At 34.5% G+C, this 19,620-nt stretch overlaps 3 protein-coding genes across 6 annotated transcripts; 2 read left to right on the top strand and 1 right to left on the bottom strand.

The window, feature by feature from the left end:
• The first annotated feature begins 981 nt into the window (after nt 1–981).
• Nucleotides 982–7,022, top strand: LOC135170406 (signal recognition particle subunit SRP54). The gene is made up of 4 exons (XM_064136189.1): nt 982–1,573; nt 1,778–1,954; nt 3,704–4,871; nt 6,635–7,022. Exons 1-4 carry the CDS (start codon nt 1,496–1,498, stop codon nt 6,727–6,729), a joined length of 1,518 nt encoding a protein of 505 aa, XP_063992259.1. The 5' UTR covers nt 982–1,495; the 3' UTR covers nt 6,730–7,022.
• A 1,103-nt stretch (nt 7,023–8,125) lies between these two features.
• On the top strand, nt 8,126–12,605 carry LOC135170412 (iron-sulfur cluster assembly scaffold protein IscU). 2 transcript variants are annotated; one of them, XM_064136197.1, is made up of 5 exons: nt 8,126–8,237; nt 8,302–8,409; nt 8,514–8,738; nt 10,546–10,624; nt 12,381–12,605. In XM_064136197.1, the coding sequence occupies exons 2-5, from the start codon at nt 8,317–8,319 to the stop codon at nt 12,455–12,457; spliced, it is 474 nt and encodes a 157-aa protein (XP_063992267.1). In that variant the 5' UTR covers nt 8,126–8,237; nt 8,302–8,316; the 3' UTR covers nt 12,458–12,605. The 2 variants fall into 2 exon arrangements, with proteins under 2 accessions (XP_063992267.1, XP_063992268.1); XM_064136198.1 differs by having other exon boundaries at nt 8,161–8,409.
• Nucleotides 12,597–19,608, bottom strand: LOC135170403 (myotubularin-related protein 6). Of its 3 annotated transcripts, none has more exons than XM_064136182.1 (4): nt 19,352–19,608; nt 17,573–17,692; nt 13,980–15,698; nt 12,597–12,883 (listed from the first exon to the last, which is right to left on the bottom strand). In XM_064136182.1, the coding sequence occupies exons 1-4, from the start codon at nt 19,373–19,375 to the stop codon at nt 12,737–12,739; spliced, it is 2,010 nt and encodes a 669-aa protein (XP_063992252.1). In that variant the 5' UTR covers nt 19,376–19,608; the 3' UTR covers nt 12,597–12,736. The 3 variants fall into 3 exon arrangements, with proteins under 3 accessions (XP_063992252.1, XP_063992253.1, XP_063992254.1); XM_064136183.1 differs by having other exon boundaries at nt 17,573–17,686; XM_064136184.1 differs by having other exon boundaries at nt 17,573–17,686; nt 19,466–19,598.
• Nucleotides 19,609–19,620: the final 12 nt, after the last annotated feature.

Below are 19,620 nucleotides of genomic sequence, written 5' to 3'. Positions count from 1 at the left end.
TGCCCAATTAGTCAAGGATGTACCGGCGAAGGCGCTCAATTTTTTTTTTTTGCAATTTCTCCCAACAAAAGGTTGGCATGCAAATCGGAAAATTATGAAGAAAAACATGGATAGAGAAAGGATAAATGATGATTTTTTAAAGAATCGATTCATTCATTCATACATTCTCGCTCACGATTTTCCATTTTCGCACAAATAAAGTATTTACAAGGAGGCTCTTTCCACGTCACCCAAGAGGTAGCGTCATCGACGCGTTTTATTTAAAGTGCTATCCCCCGTAGGCCTAATCCACTAAGGCGAGGGATGGACAATCATTATGATCTGCAAACCTGGAAGCGAAAAGAAATAAATAACGTGAAAAACATGTGAGTCCCATCACCTACTGCATTCTCAACTTACCAATAACCATTGCATTAGAATAGAAAATATATATTGAAGATCGTAGAACACAATTGTCGAGAGCTGGAAGATCCAATCGAGCTTCGGGAACCCATCCTGGTGATTATTGTGGTCCTTGAATTGGTAAGTCGTAGCTGAAACAGTGTATCGTTTATTAGATATGTCGAAAAATGAGCCAAGTTGACAGTTCCCACCTATTTTTAAATTCATGATAATGCGTTTGACCAATTTCAAACTCATGATCATGAATTTAAAGGTGTTAGGAAGGTTGAACTTGTTCCAAAGGCATACATTAGTGTGCATATTTATGATGTTCAACTTCCCGTTGATGAATGCAATGCAAGAAAAATAGATTATTCTATATTTCATTATCAAATAGTTCATTAATTCGCGCGAATGAGTGGGAAAATCATGGGGAGAGGGATAGTAAATTAAACAAAAAATAACAATGATTCTTATTATTTGTGGATTTTTCCTTTATTTTCTTCTTAGTAAAAAAATTTCTTACATTTTTCCGTACTTTTTAAAATCATTTTGCGTTTTAAAAAATAATCTTAGCAACACCGAACAGCTTAGAAGAGTGGGAATGATCAGGAGTTGAGGGGAAGGTGAAAGTGACCGCCGCTTACGAGACCTTATCCCCTGTTTTTCACTTGAGAAATACCTCCCTAAATCATACCTTAGCCGTCAGAATTCGATGGTAGCGCCGCCCACCACGGGGCTCGTCACTACCATTGGGGTCGCCTGAACCCCGTGATCTAAGCCACCACTCTAGTATACCTTCTCTGTAAGTGTCTTTCCTCTCTATCTATCAGTCAGAATTTAACGAATAGAATGAGACAGAAGTTATCGAGTTGCGTGAATCGCTGTCCAACCGGAAATATCGTCAATGTCGAGTTGGCCCTGCACCAGTCTCCCTCCTCGATCTACTGTACCTCGTAAAATGTCTAGCTCCATCGCAAGACATTGTTGGTTATATTGAACGCTTTGGAGAACCTAATTTTTCTAAACCGCTGTGTCTTTTTTCATAATTCCAATTGTTAGTTAGTGAATATCATTTTATTTAAATAGATAAGTGAAAAGAGACGAAGGAAAAATGGTTTTGGCTGATTTAGGACGTAAAATAACGTCCGCTCTGCGATCGTTGAGCAATGCAACTGTCATCAACGAGGAAGTGAGTGGATTTCAATGTTTTGGTAAACAGATGGGATGGGACATTTGTAAGTGTTGTATGTTAAAGAATAGCAAAACGATAAGGGAATTTTTTTGATGAGTTTTTGTCGGGAAATGCCATAACACTCCAATGTTGACACATCAGAAGGAAGAGAAAAAAAACTGATGTTATCTGCTCGATTTGCTCCAACTATTTTCCTTTCAGGTTTTGAATTCTATGCTCAAAGAGATATGTGCAGCTTTACTGGAGGCTGATGTCAATATTCGACTTGTCAAAAAACTACGGGAAAATGTTCGTATGGTTATTGACTTTGATGACATGGCTGGAGGGCTCAACAAGAGGCGGATGATAATGAGTGCAGTTTTTAAGGAACTTGTCAAGGTAAATTGAATAAAATCTTAGAGTCAAGTTGTCAGCAATATGCCAAATGTATTACTATTCTCAAAGATGATAAACATTTTTCTTGTCATGTTGAAAAAATTATGTGTAATGACAAGAAAATTTTGGCGCTTATTCTTCGGATTTACGGTATGCGATTGCATTGTAAAACATTTTGACTTTTTGTATATAATAATTTTAACGTGTGTGTAGTTCCCAGATTTTAAGGAATGTAAGGATCGAAGGGATACTTTTATTTTTGAATGTGAGCATTGTAATTGGACGTCAAACAAATTGTATATTTTTTAGACCCTGCCCCTGCATTTGTATACCTGTATGTTCCAAAATTTTTTTGCGATTTCTTATTAGAAAATAGAGTAAATTGAATGATTTGCAATCAGGATGTGTTTGGGCTCGTCGTCAGCGTGCTGACCTTCTGATCACAGCGTCTCAGGAGCGCAGGTTCAAGTTCCGGTGATGAAGGATTTTTTCATCGCCGGAAAATGAAGCTAGTGCATGTGAATTTAGATATAAGTTAGCTCAGAGACAAGTGGGGTAGGGAATCAGGATAGGGTACCGCGTAGGTACTGGGACGAGTCGGTAAAAGACAATGGTCATACCATCTGGCACCATCCAATCATTAGATTGCTAAGCTCTGTCCATTGCTATTAAGGGGGTACTCTCATGTGAACGCATACATTTTACCACTTTTTAGGGAAATTTTTCTTTATGCGACAACAAAATTCAATCATTTTAATTTTTTAATATATTTTTATTTGTATTTTGAAATGTACAAAAAAAATTTTTTTTTCGTTTTTTTACATTTTTAATATATATTTTTTTTAAATCAAAGTAGTCCCCAACAAAAAAAAGTAGTTCACTGGTCATGGTGATAGCGGCTGTTCATGTTGTCTGAAATAAAAAAACCGAATGGATTATTATTAAGTAGATCTGCGGCTATCGTCCCCACCAAATATAATCAATTTCATTAAAAAAAAAATATATATCTAACTTAAAAAAAAATCACGAAAATCTTGTTCTTTTTCGTTAAAAATCGTTTAAAAAAAATATGAAAATATTTTCGAAAATAAACAATTGTGGTAGGGGCGATAACTATAAATGAGTAGAAGAACATATGTCAATTTTAAAGCAATCGGTTGAATACTTTTTTTTAGGACCATGACAGTTTCAGAAAATGATGATTCGATAAAAATGCGTTTAAAGTTTAAAGCCTGGTAGACAGTCGCTTACGACACGTCGGCGACTATGAGCTGTAACTTATCAAATACTATGAATTTCGGTCTGAATTTTTCACAGCATGTTTTCAATAGGTTTTACTGTCAAAATATTTTTAAAAAATCGATTTTTCGAAATGATTATATGAGAGTACCCCCTTAACTAACGTTAAATCCACTAGTGGTTCTTGTTTTAATTTCAGTTCTAACACGATAACTAATAAATATAATAATAATAACAATTAGCCTAGACCTCAATTTAGCAGAAGCCATATTACAGTTGTTTTCTGCATTATTAGTCTGTTTCCTTCCGGATGGAAACATCGATTGGAAACTCTTGACTAATAACAATTTCGAAAGATCAGATTTAATATTTTAATAGAATCAGGCAAAAGTTTATAAAAAAAGTCTGCACATTAGTTTAAATCCAATTTATTCATCACAATAAACAATTTAAGCAAATAAAAAATTCACACGTTGCTCATCAAACGTTAACCATTTTTATTTTATTTTCCAGTTGATTGATCCTGGAGTGAAAGCCTACCAGCCAGTGAAAGGTCGTCCCAACGTGATAATGTTCGTGGGTCTTCAAGGATCCGGAAAGACCACCACCTGTACAAAACTAGCTTATCACTATTTGAAGAAAAACTGGAAGGCCTGTTTGGTCTGCGCCGATACATTTCGTGCTGGTGCCTACGACCAAATCAAACAGAATGCAACAAAAGCCAGAATACCTTTTTACGGAAGTTACACAGAAGTAGATCCAGTGGTAATAGCTCAAGATGGTGTTGAAATGTTTAAAAAAGAAGGATATGAAATTATCATCGTGGATACAAGCGGTAGACATAAACAAGAGGAATCACTGTTCGAGGAGATGTTACAAGTGTCAAATGCAGTTCAACCAGATAATATTATTTTCGTAATGGATGCGACGATAGGACAGGCATGTGAAGCTCAAGCTAAGGCTTTCAAAGATCGAGTTAACGTCGGTTCCATTATAATAACAAAATTAGATGGACATGCTAAAGGAGGTGGTGCATTGTCAGCTGTTGCTGCCACCCAGAGCCCCTGCATATTCATTGGTACTGGTGAACATATAGACGATCTTGAACCATTCAAAACGAAGCCCTTCATAAGCAAACTATTGGGAATGGGTGATATCGAGGGCTTAATTGATAAAGTTAATGAACTTAATTTGGATGATAATGAAGAGCTTTTAGAAAAAATTAAACACGGCCAATTTACACTTCGTGATATGTACGAACAGTTCCAGAATATTATGAAAATGGGACCATTCTCACAGATACTTCAGATGATTCCTGGATTTAGTCAAGATTTTATGTCGAAGGGAACTGAGCACGGTTCCATGGCAAGATTAAAGAAGCTCATGACAATAATGGATAGCATGAATGATGCAGAACTGGATAGCAGAGATGGAGCGAAATTATTCAGCAAGCAGACAGGAAGAATTACAAGGCTTGCTAGGGGATCTGGGGTCACCGAGAAGGAGGTCAAAGATCTCATAGCACAATACACCAAGTTCGCTGGGGTTGTTAAGAAAATGGGAGGAATCAAGGGATTATTCAAGGGAGGTGACATGATGAAAAATGTTAATCAGACACAAATGGCTAAACTGAACCAGCAAATGGCCAAGATGATGGATCCTAGAGTCTTGCATCAAATGGGTAATGCTTTCAATTTGAAATTTAACGGGGTTAATTTAACATGAAATGGCAATGTAACGATATTGATAAACAATTGTGTATAAGTTAGGCATTCTATAGTCGAAGTATCAGCCTGTGGACTCTCACGTACAGCAATCACGGTGGTTTTATTTTATTCTAATGATAGGAGATGATGGAGACTGTAGCGAAAGGCTAGAAATAGAGGAAGGTAATGATGAACAGCCCTATAATTCGATTTAGCTGGCGATTTTACTTGAATTGAGGTCGTTTATCAACGAATTTGAGGGGGATCTGAGATTGACTTGGGAGTTATTAGTTAAGCTCGGGGTAAAGTCGAAAATTATCTGAATATTCGAGCAGTTGTGGAGGGAGGAGAGTGGAGTTCTTGTAGTAGGCGTTATTGATAACACGGAGGAACTACTTGTGAGGGTCTATCGATAATTACAATTATCGATAGATAATTACATTAATTATCTACCGATAATTAATGTGTTCGGTCTGTTTTTATCAAATCTACGGGTATATGGGGTTGTCTTCAATTGTCACGGTTGCATAGAGAAGGGTTACATGACAAAATCACCGGTGAAAATGTTAGTTTTCACTGCTCTCATTACTTCTCGCCACAGACTTGAAACAAATTGTCATGTCTATGAGAAACAGTTGATGTCACAGAACTTACAAAAAAGTAAAAAATATTCGTGTACTCTTCATTATTTATTATTTTTTTATATTTTTATTATTGAAAACAATTTGTCTATTTGTCTTTAATTTTGTTAAAAACTCTCTCTCTCTCTATAATATAGTCATCTTCCATTTCACTTTCACCTCCACAAAAACCGATAATTTTCGGTGCAGAAGCTTAAAATAAATTTAAGCTTAACTTAAATTTATATTTTTAACACATAGGGATTTTTGATTACAGGATTTTGATCCTCAGGTATTTAAACTTCAGAAATTTTGACGCTTAAGGATTTTAACTTAGGAGTGTTCGCATGATACATTTTGACACAGGAATTTTGACATGTCACCAAGCGAAGTTTGTATTGTACTTTGTCATGAGCGGCAATAACTTTCCATTTTAGGGCAGAAAAGACCGAATTACCTTCCGCTCATAACAAAAATAGAAAATCAAATAGTTATGAATCGAATAATCAACTCACTTAAAATCTCCATCATATTTTTTCTTGTTTACAATATTTTTTTTTATACCGGTTTGATTGTTTCGTCTCTTACTTATGCAAAATATGGGAGATTTATTGATTTTTTTTTATTAATTTTCCACCAAGCGGGATGAAACAATTATTTATTTATGGATCTCTACGTTTGTTGCTAACTGCTGCCTTTTATCAATATAAAATTAAAATGTCCCTAATTTCTGAAATATTGAAAATTGAAATTGAAAAAAAAAATATTGAAAATTCACTTCACATTTTCCATATTCACACATTTAAGGTCTAAATTTGGAATGCGCATCTCAAAATGTCCTTAAATTTCTACATTCCAGATGAAAAAATTAATTTCTGTTGCGCACTCCGAGGAGTGGACTCGACAGGTCTTTCAAGAAATTAAAGGGGACGTATATGCGCGCAAAAATGACAAATTTACACCCGAGCAAACTCACTATACCATCATTGTCATCGATTGAATGTAGTTAAAATCTTTGAATGTGATAGATAATTCGATTAACGTAGCTAAATGACTTCGATAATTGTTCATTCGTTGTTTGACCTGTAAAATATTTAATTTCCAATTTGTTTTTATAGGTGGAATGTCAGGACTTCAAAATATGATGAAACAGCTTCAACAAGGTGCTGGTGGCCTTGGCAATTTGATGGGCGGCTTGGGTGGAAAATCCTGAGAACATTGACGCCAACAGTTCGCAAAAACTGTCATCCGATAATTATACCATCCACAAAATGTGTTGAAATGAATTAAAAACGCATTAAATACCACGCCGGTTTTGTTCTCTGTATAATTTTGTTTCATGTTTCATATTACAGTCATATAACGCAAGTGAGATTCAGGCGAAATTTGAAATCTCAAAATGAACGGACGAAGAGTATATTTACAAATATCTCGGTCATAGAACTTCGTATAGAGTAAATTAAATGTAAAAGTTAATTTTTTAAAATAAAATGCGATTAAAGAATATTTTTTCCTTGATTAATTTCCTTCTCATGTAGAATTGTTATTCCGAAAGTTCCCTCAGTTGTTCTGCATTTATTTGTTGTTTGAGTAAAGGAACGTGCAGGCAGAGAAAAAAAGTTTAGACCTAACGTCTTAAAAAATAACATTTTCTCACAAGTTTTTCACGAAAATTCATACTAAAACTTTTTTTTTCTCTGGAATCAAAGGGTCAGGGACCTTTTGGCGCTATTTAATTACGATGTTAATTTACAGTATGTAGATATTTCTGGTAATTACCAAAGTTTCTTATATATTACAACTAAGTAAAACGCATTTATCTATTAATTTAGCTCCAAGCATAAGGAAGTATTTTCTAGAAATATCGATAATGAGTAGTTTGTAGATTTAGTTCTCACAAAAATAAAGAAGATGTATTTTAAAATGTAACGACTATATCAGACTTTAAAAATTTTTTGAATCTACTTATCTCCTAGAGATGCTTGAAAAATCTAGAAAAAATCACAAAGTATTTTCATCAGAATATAGAATCGTTGCAACTTTTTTGAGGTCATAGAAAAAAATAGCAGAATTGACGAAGAGTCCTTCATATACAGCAGATTGCTACGTAGTTATCCTTTTCTCCCCCTTTTAACTACCGTCCTGTACGATAGTCCTGGTAGTTATTCCTCTAGTTAGTCCTTTTATTTATTCTATTATTATATTCTATTTATTTATTCTATTATTTTATTATTCTATTTATTCTATTGCATTATTTCATTTATTCTTTTATCTTTCTCTTATTTAACAGTCATCTCAATGTCTTTGTATTTCTCTGTTGCATTAAATTCTTGTAACAAACCTTTATTTATTTAATGATGAAGGCTCGATTCTTTACAATATTTATGTCATTAGACCTGATCGACCTGACAAAACGAGATTCTAACCTCACTTTGCTCGAATGAATTACCGTCTTTGGGCCTTATAACATAAAATAGTGTAGTCCATACACTCATATAATTATAAACCACATTCGTCCAATGATACTTTTATCATCTCCTTGCATAATCTACTATTATTACAATTTTTTATGCAATCAACCGAATCCAACTGATTTCATCTGCTAATACCTGAAACGTCCCCTAGAGGGGTACCCACTGAACTAAAAAAAAAGAGAAAGACAAGTATAACAGTAACCTTGGAGGAAGAGACGAGGAGACACGAAAATTTGAAGAGTAAAAAGTGCGACTTGAAAAGTGATAATTGTGAACGACTGATTTAAACCTTTGTCTTTAATTTTTGTTAGGAGATCGCAATAATAATGTCGCTGTGGCGTCTATCGCCATCAGCTAAATTAGTCGAGTCCTTGACGAGATTGTCACGCAGTACTCCGTATGTGGCATATCACGCAAATGTAAACATAACCTATAACAGTACAAATGTAGCAATATTATGAAATTGTTAATGCAATTTCGACGCCGTTTTGCGCATTTATAATGATTTGTGATGTAATTTTAGGTGTTGGATCATTATGAAAATCCAAGGAACGTGGGAGCACTGGACAAAAATGACAAGCAAGTGGGAACTGGACTTGTTGGAGCACCGGCATGTGGTGATGTTATGAAATTGCAGATCAAAGTTGATGAGAATGGAAAAATTATTGACGCCAAGTTCAAGACGTTTGGATGTGGTTCAGCAATTGCATCTAGCTCACTAGCTACGGAATGGGTGAAAGGGAAAACTGTATGACAATTAACATCGTATTTTATTGCTGTGAATGAGGTAGTATCCAAACGTGTAAGAAATCGTTGATGCTGACGTGTGTGTTTTTTTCGTTTCTGAAGGAAAGCCTTGTAATCGATCTTTTTTCACGTTCCTTAATTGACATTGGATATTACGTAAAATGGTCTGAAACGCCGAAATATGAAATTTGAGGGCCGTGTCTGTATGCACCCCTCCCCCATCTCACTTTTTCCAAATTAACTTTTAGAAAATCGAAAAAAAAATTATTTTTCAAAACGATACTTTTGACAAATCTTAGTCTTAATGAGGGCTAATTCTGTGTTCAAGCTGTTCGATTAGTGGATCGATTTTCACAAATATCTTCAAAATTAATGGACGGATTTATTTTTATTTTTTTCAAAATGTTCGCATCAATTCTCCCTATGTAAACTAAACAGAAGTTATATACCTGCCCTCATAAAATTTCGAGACATTTGCAATTTACTATTTTTTTCAAAAAAATCGCTGTTCGCCCTCTAGCGTTTGCACAAGTTGAGATATAAAGTTGAAATTTAGGGAGAACATGTCCCTCGTGACGACAATAGTTTCTATTGCAGTTGGGGTCAACTGGACGAGTAGTTTCCGAGATATTAAAGTTTTTTTCAAAAAGGTTTTGACAGATACGTTTGAAAGTAGCGAACGTTTTCATTTTCATTTTCGTCAGAATATTCGCCTGGAGTCAGCACCCATCTAGACCCATCAAGTTTCTTGCATTTTTTAATTGTTCGGATGAATCCATTTCATCAAAATATGACATATCTCCTTCTAGATATTCGGTAGAAAACATTTTCATTGTCCGATTTTGTCTTCTATTATTCCAAATACAATGTCGCTGTTAGAATCTTCAATTGGTTGACGTCAACATAAAGTTGACTTCATAGAACGTGATCTCCTGTTATCCACAATTGTCAGAACGATTCAAAGAGGACAGACTAATCCTTTTCGGGAGGACTTATGCCCCAACCCTTGGGAATAACACTCGTAACCCTTGATGATTCCGTAGATAATCAAATCTAATCATGAATTCTACTAGATTTCCAGCTATATCATCGCAAGGAGGCAATCCTGACACTCTTTATCATTATTTATCATTATTTATCATTATTTTCACGTAATTGTAAGCAGCTTTATCTCCTCGCTTCGTTAACCCTACAATAAATCATTAATTAATTATCTCTTTCATTCTTGAAGGAAATATTTTATGAAAGGAAAATATCCCAATCCGACGAGACCACGATTAACAAATGGAGTTAAATAACAATATAAATGACAGTTCCGGTACTGCTGCACTCGACTCCAGATCTTTCCAGTAATCGAAAATTTATTTATTTAACGTTTCATATCTCTCTTCCACCATTTAACGATTTCAATATTCATTTTGGTGATTTTATTCACGATTCAAATAATATTTTTAAGAATTGTTGCTCACGTTTCGGGGTTTTGGCACAATGCAGTCACTTATTGCGGCTCTAATCCACACGATTAACCAGTCGTGACTCAAACTGTCATATTAGTGCTGTCAATAGATGAGAAGGAATTAAAAAAAATTAAACGTTTGGACGTCAGGAAGTCCGAATTGAACTTCAGAAATGAAACTGTTCATCTGGGGTTTCCGTCAATATCAAATCGGAAGTGGATGTATATAATTAAAGTTATTTACACGATAAATTAATTAGTTTCGATATTGCATCGTTTGGATACTGCTCCCTTCATGGTATTACAATATTTACTGGTGCATTATTATTGATTTTATTGTTATTTTTCACAGGTTGATGAAGCCCTGAAATTAAAGAACACGGATATTGCGAAGGAACTTTGCCTCCCACCTGTCAAGCTACACTGTTCGAGTAAGTTCGATTGTATTATCTTTAGTAATTATTCACCTGCTTTTGATAATTAAATGAATCACCGGAGAATCCAACGCACCGAATTTCAACACAAAAATTTAACATGAATTTTCAATGCTTGAGATTTTAACATGTGAGCGGGTTTGATAATTTTCCGATGCGATTTTATATCTGAACATTGTCCATTATTTTTTTCATTAACCGTTAATATTAAAATAAAGTCAAAATAAAGAAAAAATCACGCATAAAAATTCAACTGGGGTCGGTGATTTCAGTTGAGTAGCCAAAAATATTAGAAAATGAAACGAATTTACAACGGGAATATAAATTTTTCCAATTACGAAAATTATAAAAATAAAAGCAAGTAAGAAAACAAAGAAAGAATATATATATTAGTTATACAAAAAGAAATGTTATGTGATATGTGGAATTATGCTTGGGAGTCTTATTAAAAACATTATATTCTACAATCGATATATATAAATATATGTAATATACATATAACAATTTATATTTATTATTGTGATTCCCGAAGGGACTCGGTTGATATGTTATGCGCATACACACAAGTATGCACGGGTTATACAGGTGTTTTTAATATATATTGTGAGATATTAGTTGACTAATGAGCCATCAAAGAACACGTTTCTGAAATTAGTTGTCATTGTCATTTGAAATGAGAGTAAAAAGTCAACTCCACACGAGGTTCCTAATATTTTTCAACAGGAATTTCTAAGTACATTATCTCATGCGATTCTAAAAAAATATCTCCACAAATATATTTTTGTTTTTCGGATTTTTCTCCCTTTGTTTTCCTTCTTTTGGACTTTTTAGCCGTTGGATTTTCTTTTTTGCACATTTTAGTATTGAATGTTTAGACCTACAAGTGTTTTCTCCACTTAGGGGGTTATTCTCACGTGAGCACTTCAAAAAATCGATTTTTTTTAAATATTTTGACAGTAAAACCTATTGAAAACATGCTTTGAAAAATTCAGACCGAAATTCATAGTATTTGATAAGTTACAGCTCATAGTCGCCGACGTGTCGTAAGCGATTGTCTACTAGGCTTTCAACTTCAAACGCATTTTTATCGAATCATCATTTTCTGAAACTGTCAAGATCCTACAAGAAAAAGTATTCAACCGATTGCTTTAAAATTTACATATGTTCTTCTACTCATTTATAGTTATCGTCCCTACCACAATTGTTTATTTTCGACAATATTTTCATATTTTTTTTAAACGATTTGTAACGAAAAAGAAGGAGATTTTCGTGATTTTTTTTTTGAAGTTCGATATTTTTTTTTGTTTTTAATGAAATTGATTATATTTGGTAGGGACGATAGCCACAGATCTACTGAATAATAATCCATTCGATTTTTTTATCTCAGACAACATGAACAGCCACTATCACCATGACCAGTGAACTACCTTTTTTTGTTGGGGATTACTTTGACTTAAAAAAAATATATGTTAAAAATGTAAAAAACGAAAGAAAAAATTTTTTCATATATTTCAAAATACAAATAAAAATACATTGAAAAATCAACATGATTGAAGTTTGTTGTCGCATAAAAAAAAAATTCCGAAAAAGTGGTAAAATATAGGCGTCCACATGAGAATAACCCCTTAAACCGGTGCCCAACTACCTATTTTGTAAATGAATGTGTTAAATATGTGTTACAAATTAGTACATTGAGTTTGTTTTCCATTAAGTTTACTTCGAATTTTCATATTCGTGACTTTTCTGGTTTCAGTGCTTGCCGAGGATGCGATAAAAGCAGCGCTTTCGGACTACCGAATAAAGCAGCAGGACAAGAAAGATGTAAAATAAGTCCAGAAACCTTAATCTAGTAAGAAAATCACGTTACAAGTTTGGAGAGTCATATATTCCAGAAATTGTAGAATATGTACACGCCACAATTTTATTCTGTATAAAGGCGATTAAACCGTATAATAAAAAACACTAGAGGTAGGCGAAATCCTTTATTGTACAAGTCTTCTGAAATAGTCCGAAAATGTTTTACACGTGCGATCAAGTGAGGAATTAAAACCTCAGTCTTCTGTGGTCTTCAGGCATTGACGGTTTTCTAATAAAAAATGTGTAAATTCTTCAAGAAGGACCGTGGGGTGAAGACTGGGAGCACGTTTTGCAGACTGGTACGGCACGTTGAGATGCGTGTCCTGGTAGAAATGTGAATGTATCTTTGTCTGACATGCAACGAGTGCAGAATACATTTCCGCATGACCAGCAGTGATTCTGGAAGAATAAGTTTAAAAAACATTAGTTATTATCAATGTGGTTAATTTAGAAAAAAATTTAAAATAAAAATTTTTTTTTTTAATTTAAATGAATCTGAATTTCTCTCTAAATGAAGGGGAAAAGCTCATTCCTTTCCTCATATTACTACATACAGAAGAGGCTAATCGTGAAATACGAGATTTAGAACGTAATTTACGTAATTTTTAAACACGCAAATTATAATTTTGAAAATGTAAATGATGTCTCAAAAAAACGTGAATTACGAGTTTGAAAATGTAAACGATAAAGATTCAGCCTCGTAAATCACGTGTTTTTTGAGCGTAAAATACGAGGTCCAACCTCGTGATTTACGCTTCATTCCCCGTTGGTTACGAGACCTCAGTCACGTAAAATCCTTGATTAATGAAATCGTAATGAAATCGAAATATAAAGCTTTTCTTTCCAATATGAAATCTGTATATTTTAGATGATTCTAAATCATCTGGCTCCAATTTTCCGAGACATTATTTCAACAATTTTTCACGGCTATTTTTAAAACATTGTGAAAGACGCTTATTAAACTAATAGAAAAATCTGCCATTACTCGGAATCTTTGCAGTTGCAGAACGCTAATGGAAAATTCGATAAGTCCCGCCGCCATTTCATCACAATCCAACCTCAGTCAAACGATTTTTACAGTTTTTTGAAAGATTATCAATTTTTATCGTAAGGAGATCATGACATTTTCGCGAGGTACTGGTGTCAATGAATCCAAAAAGACAGAAACAAGCTTTAGCCTTCCACAATATCGTCGAGATAGACATTTTTCAATTGAAATACAATTTTCACGTAAATTATGCATAAACTCCTCTAAGTCTAAATAAAAATTCCAGCAAATTGATGGGCAACATTTTTTCTGGAATTTCAAGTGAACGAAGAAACTACCCAGAGAATACATCTGAAAAATTTGAAACACATCGAATCATCGACAACAGTTTTACTACAAAACTTGAATTGCAACGTTCTAATCATAATCTGGATGGACAAATATTATTTGAATTTCATAATTATGCTATTCATCCATTTTATTACAAAAATGTGGACATAACAATACCTTTTTCGTAAAAGTGTCAAAAGTAATAGGACACGTGCACTGCTCCACTTTGCTGCTAGACTTCCACTCGACAGCAACAGTCTTCATCTCATCCTGAATCTCCTCCAACAATTCTTTGGTTTTCTCCAGTTCTCCTTGACTCAACTCCTTCTTTACAACTCGTCTGTCTTCCTCCAAACAAAACTTATCATTATCATAATTGCACTTTTGTTCAGAATTATGTTTTCCACTGTTACCAATACCAAGTCCATTGATCTTCTTGATAAGATACTTCACATGATCCTCCAAACTCGACGTGTGATTATGAATAGACAGCAAAAAATCATCACCAGTCTCCCTGGCATGAATTCCATTCTCAAATCTGAAATACATTTCCCTCCAGAGTTCAATACACTGTGGTGATAAATTCGGTTCCAGTACCTTATTACACTCATCCTTGTACTTATTACAAGCATAAAGAGGATTAATAAATTCGTGTATTTGCGTGGCAATGTCACCCCAGAGGGATTTGGTTCTCTCCGATAATTTAAGTAGAACTCTCTCCCTCTCACTATTCCCCACAAACGTTCCATGCTCACAACTGTGCACACTGTCATGCAGAGTCAGCAGAAAATATTCATTAAACTGAAACATGTAAGGATATTGTCGATAAAGTTGATAAGTTGCATCGATGAATTGCGTAAAAATGGGAGCTAATTCTTTAGGATCACCCGTGACATGTCCACATCTGTCAGTAAATTTATGCCCAAATGCTAGCCAGTCTTTCTCGACGAGGGCCTGAAAACCCTGAATAGTTCTGTAGAACGGATCCAGGAGCAGGGCAGCAATGGAGCAGACTTGAGCTGTTCTGTCCCAGCCGTCACTGCAATGAACCACCACAGTGACTCCATTGGAAATTGCTTTAGCAATAAACCAGCCAGTTTCCAAAATTGATCTTATGTGTTTCAGCCATCCACTGCTTTCCAATCCACTTAAAAACGCAGACATTGATGTTGATCTCTGCAGTTCCATAAGTTTCGTCAAACTCGTTCTCATAACATGAATGTTCTCGATGCCAAAAAACCTAAACTTTATGTTGTCGTAGAAATTTTCATTCTCGTAACCCTTTCCTGCCGCTCTATTGGCCATTGCATTGATCCTGGGTCTGGTGTCCACCACGTACATGAATTTTGAAGTGGAATTTGTGCAGGCGATGTGGTAGAGCATTTGCTCGTCCTCTGGACAACGAGCGTTGAAGCCCGAGAGGGGCTGACTGCATCGACATATCGCCGCTTTGTTGGAATGAAGATAAGTCAACACTGGAAGTCGCCCTTTGCTTCTGAACTTTGCTGAACCCAATAGAATATTATTTGTACAGGTTGAGGGTACGTAGATATAACGGGGATAAGTATCACAAAGTTCGTAGTTGGAGTTTAGATAAGAGAGTGCCCACTCGCTGTTAGGGAGACCTTGACGTTGATATTCAGATTGCATGTCAAAGAGACTCCAACCATCAGATTTGCCTCGGGAGTTGCGAGCTCGGTGGGCATTAAAACAGTAGAGATCCTCGATTTTTGAGGGAGAGGAGAGACGTGTGAGGGTTATGTATATGTCATGGCAGTCACGTTCTTTTGTTATTATGAAGATTATCGTTAGGAAGTGCTTGCAGCGAATGTGGAGTGGAGATCCTGCTGTGGTGAGGGGCTGCTTCTCAATTGATGATATATGCGTATTCAAGACCTATAATTGAAAGGAAAATCGATTAGCAATTTTATTGGGAGTAAGAAAAAAGGAAATAATTGGTTTGCGGTGATCAATATTGATGATTATCAAGAAAAAATTTTATGTCCGAATGGAAGCATTGTAATCAATTTTCACGTCAATTTTCACGTTCCCTAATTTTTATTGGAAATTATGGAGAGGGGGGTGAAACACAAAAATAAGAAGTTTGAGGGGCAGTTTTGTATGTACTTCCCCTCTCCATCGCTTTTCCGGAGTCAACTTTTAGAAAATTAAAGATTAAATTGACTGAAAAAAATTCAAAAAAAATTTAGATCCTCACAGGGCATACGTCTTAGTGAGGAGTAACTCGGTGCACGAGAAGAGCTAGATCGGTTGAATAGTTTTCGAGAGAAGTTGATTTGTTTTCCAACGATTTGTCGTTAATATACCCAAAAGTAATGCATTAATTTGATTTTTCCTTTTTGGTTCCAAATGGAAGCCTTGTATTTGATCGATTTTTTTATTCTCTAATTTTAATTGCAAATTATGTAGAATATTATGGAACCCGAAAAACCATGTTTTTTATATCCAGTTGGAAAATTTGCAATTTTGAAGATTAAAAAAATGAAAAATTGTCAAAAAAATAGGGTAAAATTGGTAGCTAAAAATCTGAATTTTCAATTTATGATAGCTATCATTAATCTTTACTTTGATGCGTCGTGTCAGCTCGATCGTTCGAGTAGTTCCTGAAATATAGCAACTTTTCGAAATTTCATTTTTCCTCAATATTTCAAAAACTACTTCAAGGATTTCATTTTTATTTCAAAATACTCGTCTCAGTGGGTCCTATCTACATCGATTGAAATGTTGAGGAGGAAGTGAGGGGGAAGGAAACGGCGGAAAGTGCAAATAAATAATAATAATAATAATAATAATAATAATAATAATAATAATAATAATAAGGGAAACACGAATAACAGGAGTGGGGAATGCGGGTAACGCAGAAAAAAACCTGGTCAGGGAAAGAATAGAGGAACTGGAGGTATAAGTAGACATATTAAGGAAGGGTTAAAGAGGAAGGACAGAAGGAAGGGGTAGGTCTCGAGAAATGTATAAAATAGAATAAACAAGGGATAATAAATATACCAAATGTAACTGAATAAATAACACAGGGATAACAGAGGGATGAGCAGGAGTCGATGTCAAAGAAAGAAAACATTTGTTATTGAAAAGGGCAAAAACAATACGATCACATTACAGACCTATAAGTTTATATTAATACTATGAGGTCATTGTTTCCTGGAGAGGCCGTCTGTGTGGTCTTACGACAAAAACTCCAGTTTATGTTTATTAAATAGTATAAAGAAATCTTTGTTCGTGGAAAGAAAAACAGCATGATGACGATGCTTTGGTTTTTGAGATTTCAAGATTCTTTGGCAGTTTGACAACTGCTCTCGAAGTGTGAACCATAATCATAAAATAAAAGTGCTCTTACTTATATCGTTTATTTTTCATTAACCTGGCTTCCAATTAAAATCTAATATTTGTAATATCAAAAAAATATAATTAATTGAATTGAATTGCAACAGAGAGGAATTAATGAATACGGGCCCTTTGTCACATTTGGTCCAGAGCGTGAAAACTTTGGTGGATATGGGCCGGTTGATGTGGAGAGGTCATAGGACAAAGATATACCTTCTGCGTGGGGTCAAATAAAACTTAAAGTTCATACTCGAATAGTTCTGCTATTGTTTAACAATCCCTGTCCATAATTCAATACATTTATTTTATTTCATTCGCTTCATTCATTGCATTTCATGCATTTTCATTCATTCATAATTATCATTCAGTTCATTATTTTATTTCTTGTATTAGATTTTTTTATTCCATACCCAAATCTGTTTTTTTCCAGCCGGATCCGTGAAGATAAAATGAGTTGCAGTCAGATACAGAGTGCCAACCACATGGTTATTACTGTATTTATCGACCATTCTCACGTTTTCCACCTGAAACTCAAATTAATTCATAACATTCGATTTAAAAGCGAAGTGATAAACCGGGTGAAGTCAATTTCATCGATTGACTAGTTTTGTGACGGATGTAGAATGCACCAGAGACGGAAGATTTTTTATCTCCCCCTTTTTGGAGAGTTACCTGAGGGTTGCGTTAAATGTTTCATGATATCAATGATTTCAATATCAAAAAGAGAACTAATTTTTGTATGAAGAAAAATCTCAAAGAGAGAACTAATAAAAACTAATAAAAAAATTAGTTCTCAAAGCGAGAACTAATGAAAACTAATAAAAAATTAACTACTAACTAATTAACTAATGAACTAATTTTTGTTCATACAAAAGTTGAGTTCTCTCTTTGAGATTTTTGTTCATACAAAAATTTGTTCTCTCTTTGATATTGAAATATTAAAATGGGCCAAAAGTGAAAACCGACTTGACCCGACTCACTGCTTTACCAGTGAATTCAATCATGAGTCTGAAACTAGCGGAATTCTAGTGAATCTACGCAAAGACGTCGATGTTTATTAACTTCTCCGATATTTGTCGAATTTTAATACGAGATATTCCATTTTCGTTGAATCGAAGAGTGACCACATCCTCTTGGGCATTGATCTCCCTTCAAGGACTCAAGAAACCATTTTCAAATTTTTAGCTTTAAAATAAAAAGCATTCATCGAACGACGGTAATAGTCGAGTGGATAGGGGGTCAGACTGCTCTGGTGAGGGGTTGGGGTTTGATTCCTGCTCTCTGCACCAATTTCCTAAAGTCTCTACTTTGACGGTTTCATTATAGACCGGGAATCTCGTAAAATAGAGGACACCTCGTCAAAATTTATCCCTCAGAGTGAGGTTTCTCCTTGCCCTATGGAAAATACCATGCAAACAATTTTTTTCTATGAATAAATGAGTTAGATATCAACAAATGGCAGTGGATCAACCCTTGTATTCGCACTTTTGGGGTCATAACAAGTCGAAAGGGTTTAGGAGAAAGATAGAATCGTAAGTTAACATTCTATTGGCCAGAAGAGAGGGATAATAATATAAATAATGATGATAACGTGTGATTAAGTGTAAAAATCGCATGGAATTAGTTCAAAAGTCATCTCATTAAATCTAATAAAATCGACAATAAATCATGAATTATCAGTAGTCAAATTGTTATCATATTGCTACTTTATTTAAAAAAATAGAGTTAAATAAATAATAAAAATAATAGAGTGATCTGGAACACAAGAGCAATTTTCAAAACTTATTTTTTAAAAAATCAATATTTCAAGCAGATAAAGACTGAATGAAAATTCACCAGAACATTGTTCTTATAAATAGATAAAAATCCATAATTTTGGCGTATAAATAATAGTCGATCGAACAGAGGTTACGTCAATGAAAAAACTGAAAATACAACAAATAAGTCGTTGAAAAAATCAGCATAAATGTAGGTACTATTATTCTAACCCCTCAATCTTCGGATAAAACAAGATCAGTGTCCAAAGGGTTGAAGGCCAGTCGTTGACTCGTCTAAAATGGAATAACTCAAATAAACTTTTGTCTATTCTTTTGTTGAAACAATAGAAATCGACTATATTGCAATTGAAGACTCCGTTAATTTTACACTTGTCAACAACATGAAAGATAATTTCAAGAACTGCACTTTACCTTTCCAGTTTTTATTTTATCCATCTTCTATCAATTTCTCCTCACAAAAAATTAACTAGACGAAGATTCTAACATATGCTAACTAACTAAAATACTGATATTCACTCCAATCACCTGCGAACTAACTGAATGAAAAACCACTTCATCATAACCTTCACGTGCTGGTGAGTTACTGTTTACTATTCCACATAATGAAACTGGTTTAATGCAAAACTGACGGTTTTTATCGGTGTTCTCTGATAAACTAGGGTTTTGTCGATTTTCATGGG

The sequence above is a fragment of the Diachasmimorpha longicaudata genome, chromosome 17 (assembly GCF_034640455.1).
Source record: "Diachasmimorpha longicaudata isolate KC_UGA_2023 chromosome 17, iyDiaLong2, whole genome shotgun sequence".
In the NCBI taxonomy this organism is placed as follows: domain Eukaryota; kingdom Metazoa; phylum Arthropoda; class Insecta; order Hymenoptera; family Braconidae; genus Diachasmimorpha; species Diachasmimorpha longicaudata.
The sequence above is the reverse complement of the archived record's forward strand: the minus strand, read 5'-3'. Positions and strand labels throughout refer to the sequence as shown.

Excerpts from the sequence above, each read along its gene's own strand:
- LOC135170406 (XM_064136189.1), top strand. The coding sequence starts at position 1,496 with ATGGTTTTGGCTGATTTAGGACGTAAAATAACGTCCGCTCTGCGATCG. Across the intron at positions 1,955-3,703 it reads TTTTTAAGGAACTTGTCAAG|TTGATTGATCCTGGAGTGAA; the intron begins GTAAATTGAATA and ends TTTATTTTCCAG. Across the intron at positions 4,872-6,634 it reads TAGAGTCTTGCATCAAATGG|GTGGAATGTCAGGACTTCAA; the intron begins GTAATGCTTTCA and ends TTGTTTTTATAG.
- LOC135170412 (XM_064136197.1), top strand. The coding sequence starts at position 8,317 with ATGTCGCTGTGGCGTCTATCGCCATCAGCTAAATTAGTCGAGTCCTTG. Across the intron at positions 8,410-8,513 it reads ATGTGGCATATCACGCAAAT|GTGTTGGATCATTATGAAAA; the intron begins GTAAACATAACC and ends ATGTAATTTTAG. Across the intron at positions 10,625-12,380 it reads TGTCAAGCTACACTGTTCGA|TGCTTGCCGAGGATGCGATA; the intron begins GTAAGTTCGATT and ends TTCTGGTTTCAG.
- LOC135170403 (XM_064136182.1), bottom strand. The coding sequence starts at position 19,375 with ATGGATAAAATAAAAACTGGAAAG. Across the intron at positions 15,699-17,572 it reads CTGGAAAAAAACAGATTTGG|GTCTTGAATACGCATATATC; the intron begins GTATGGAATAAA and ends TTTCAATTATAG. Across the intron at positions 12,884-13,979 it reads TTGACACTTTTACGAAAAAG|AATCACTGCTGGTCATGCGG; the intron begins GTATTGTTATGT and ends TTATTCTTCCAG.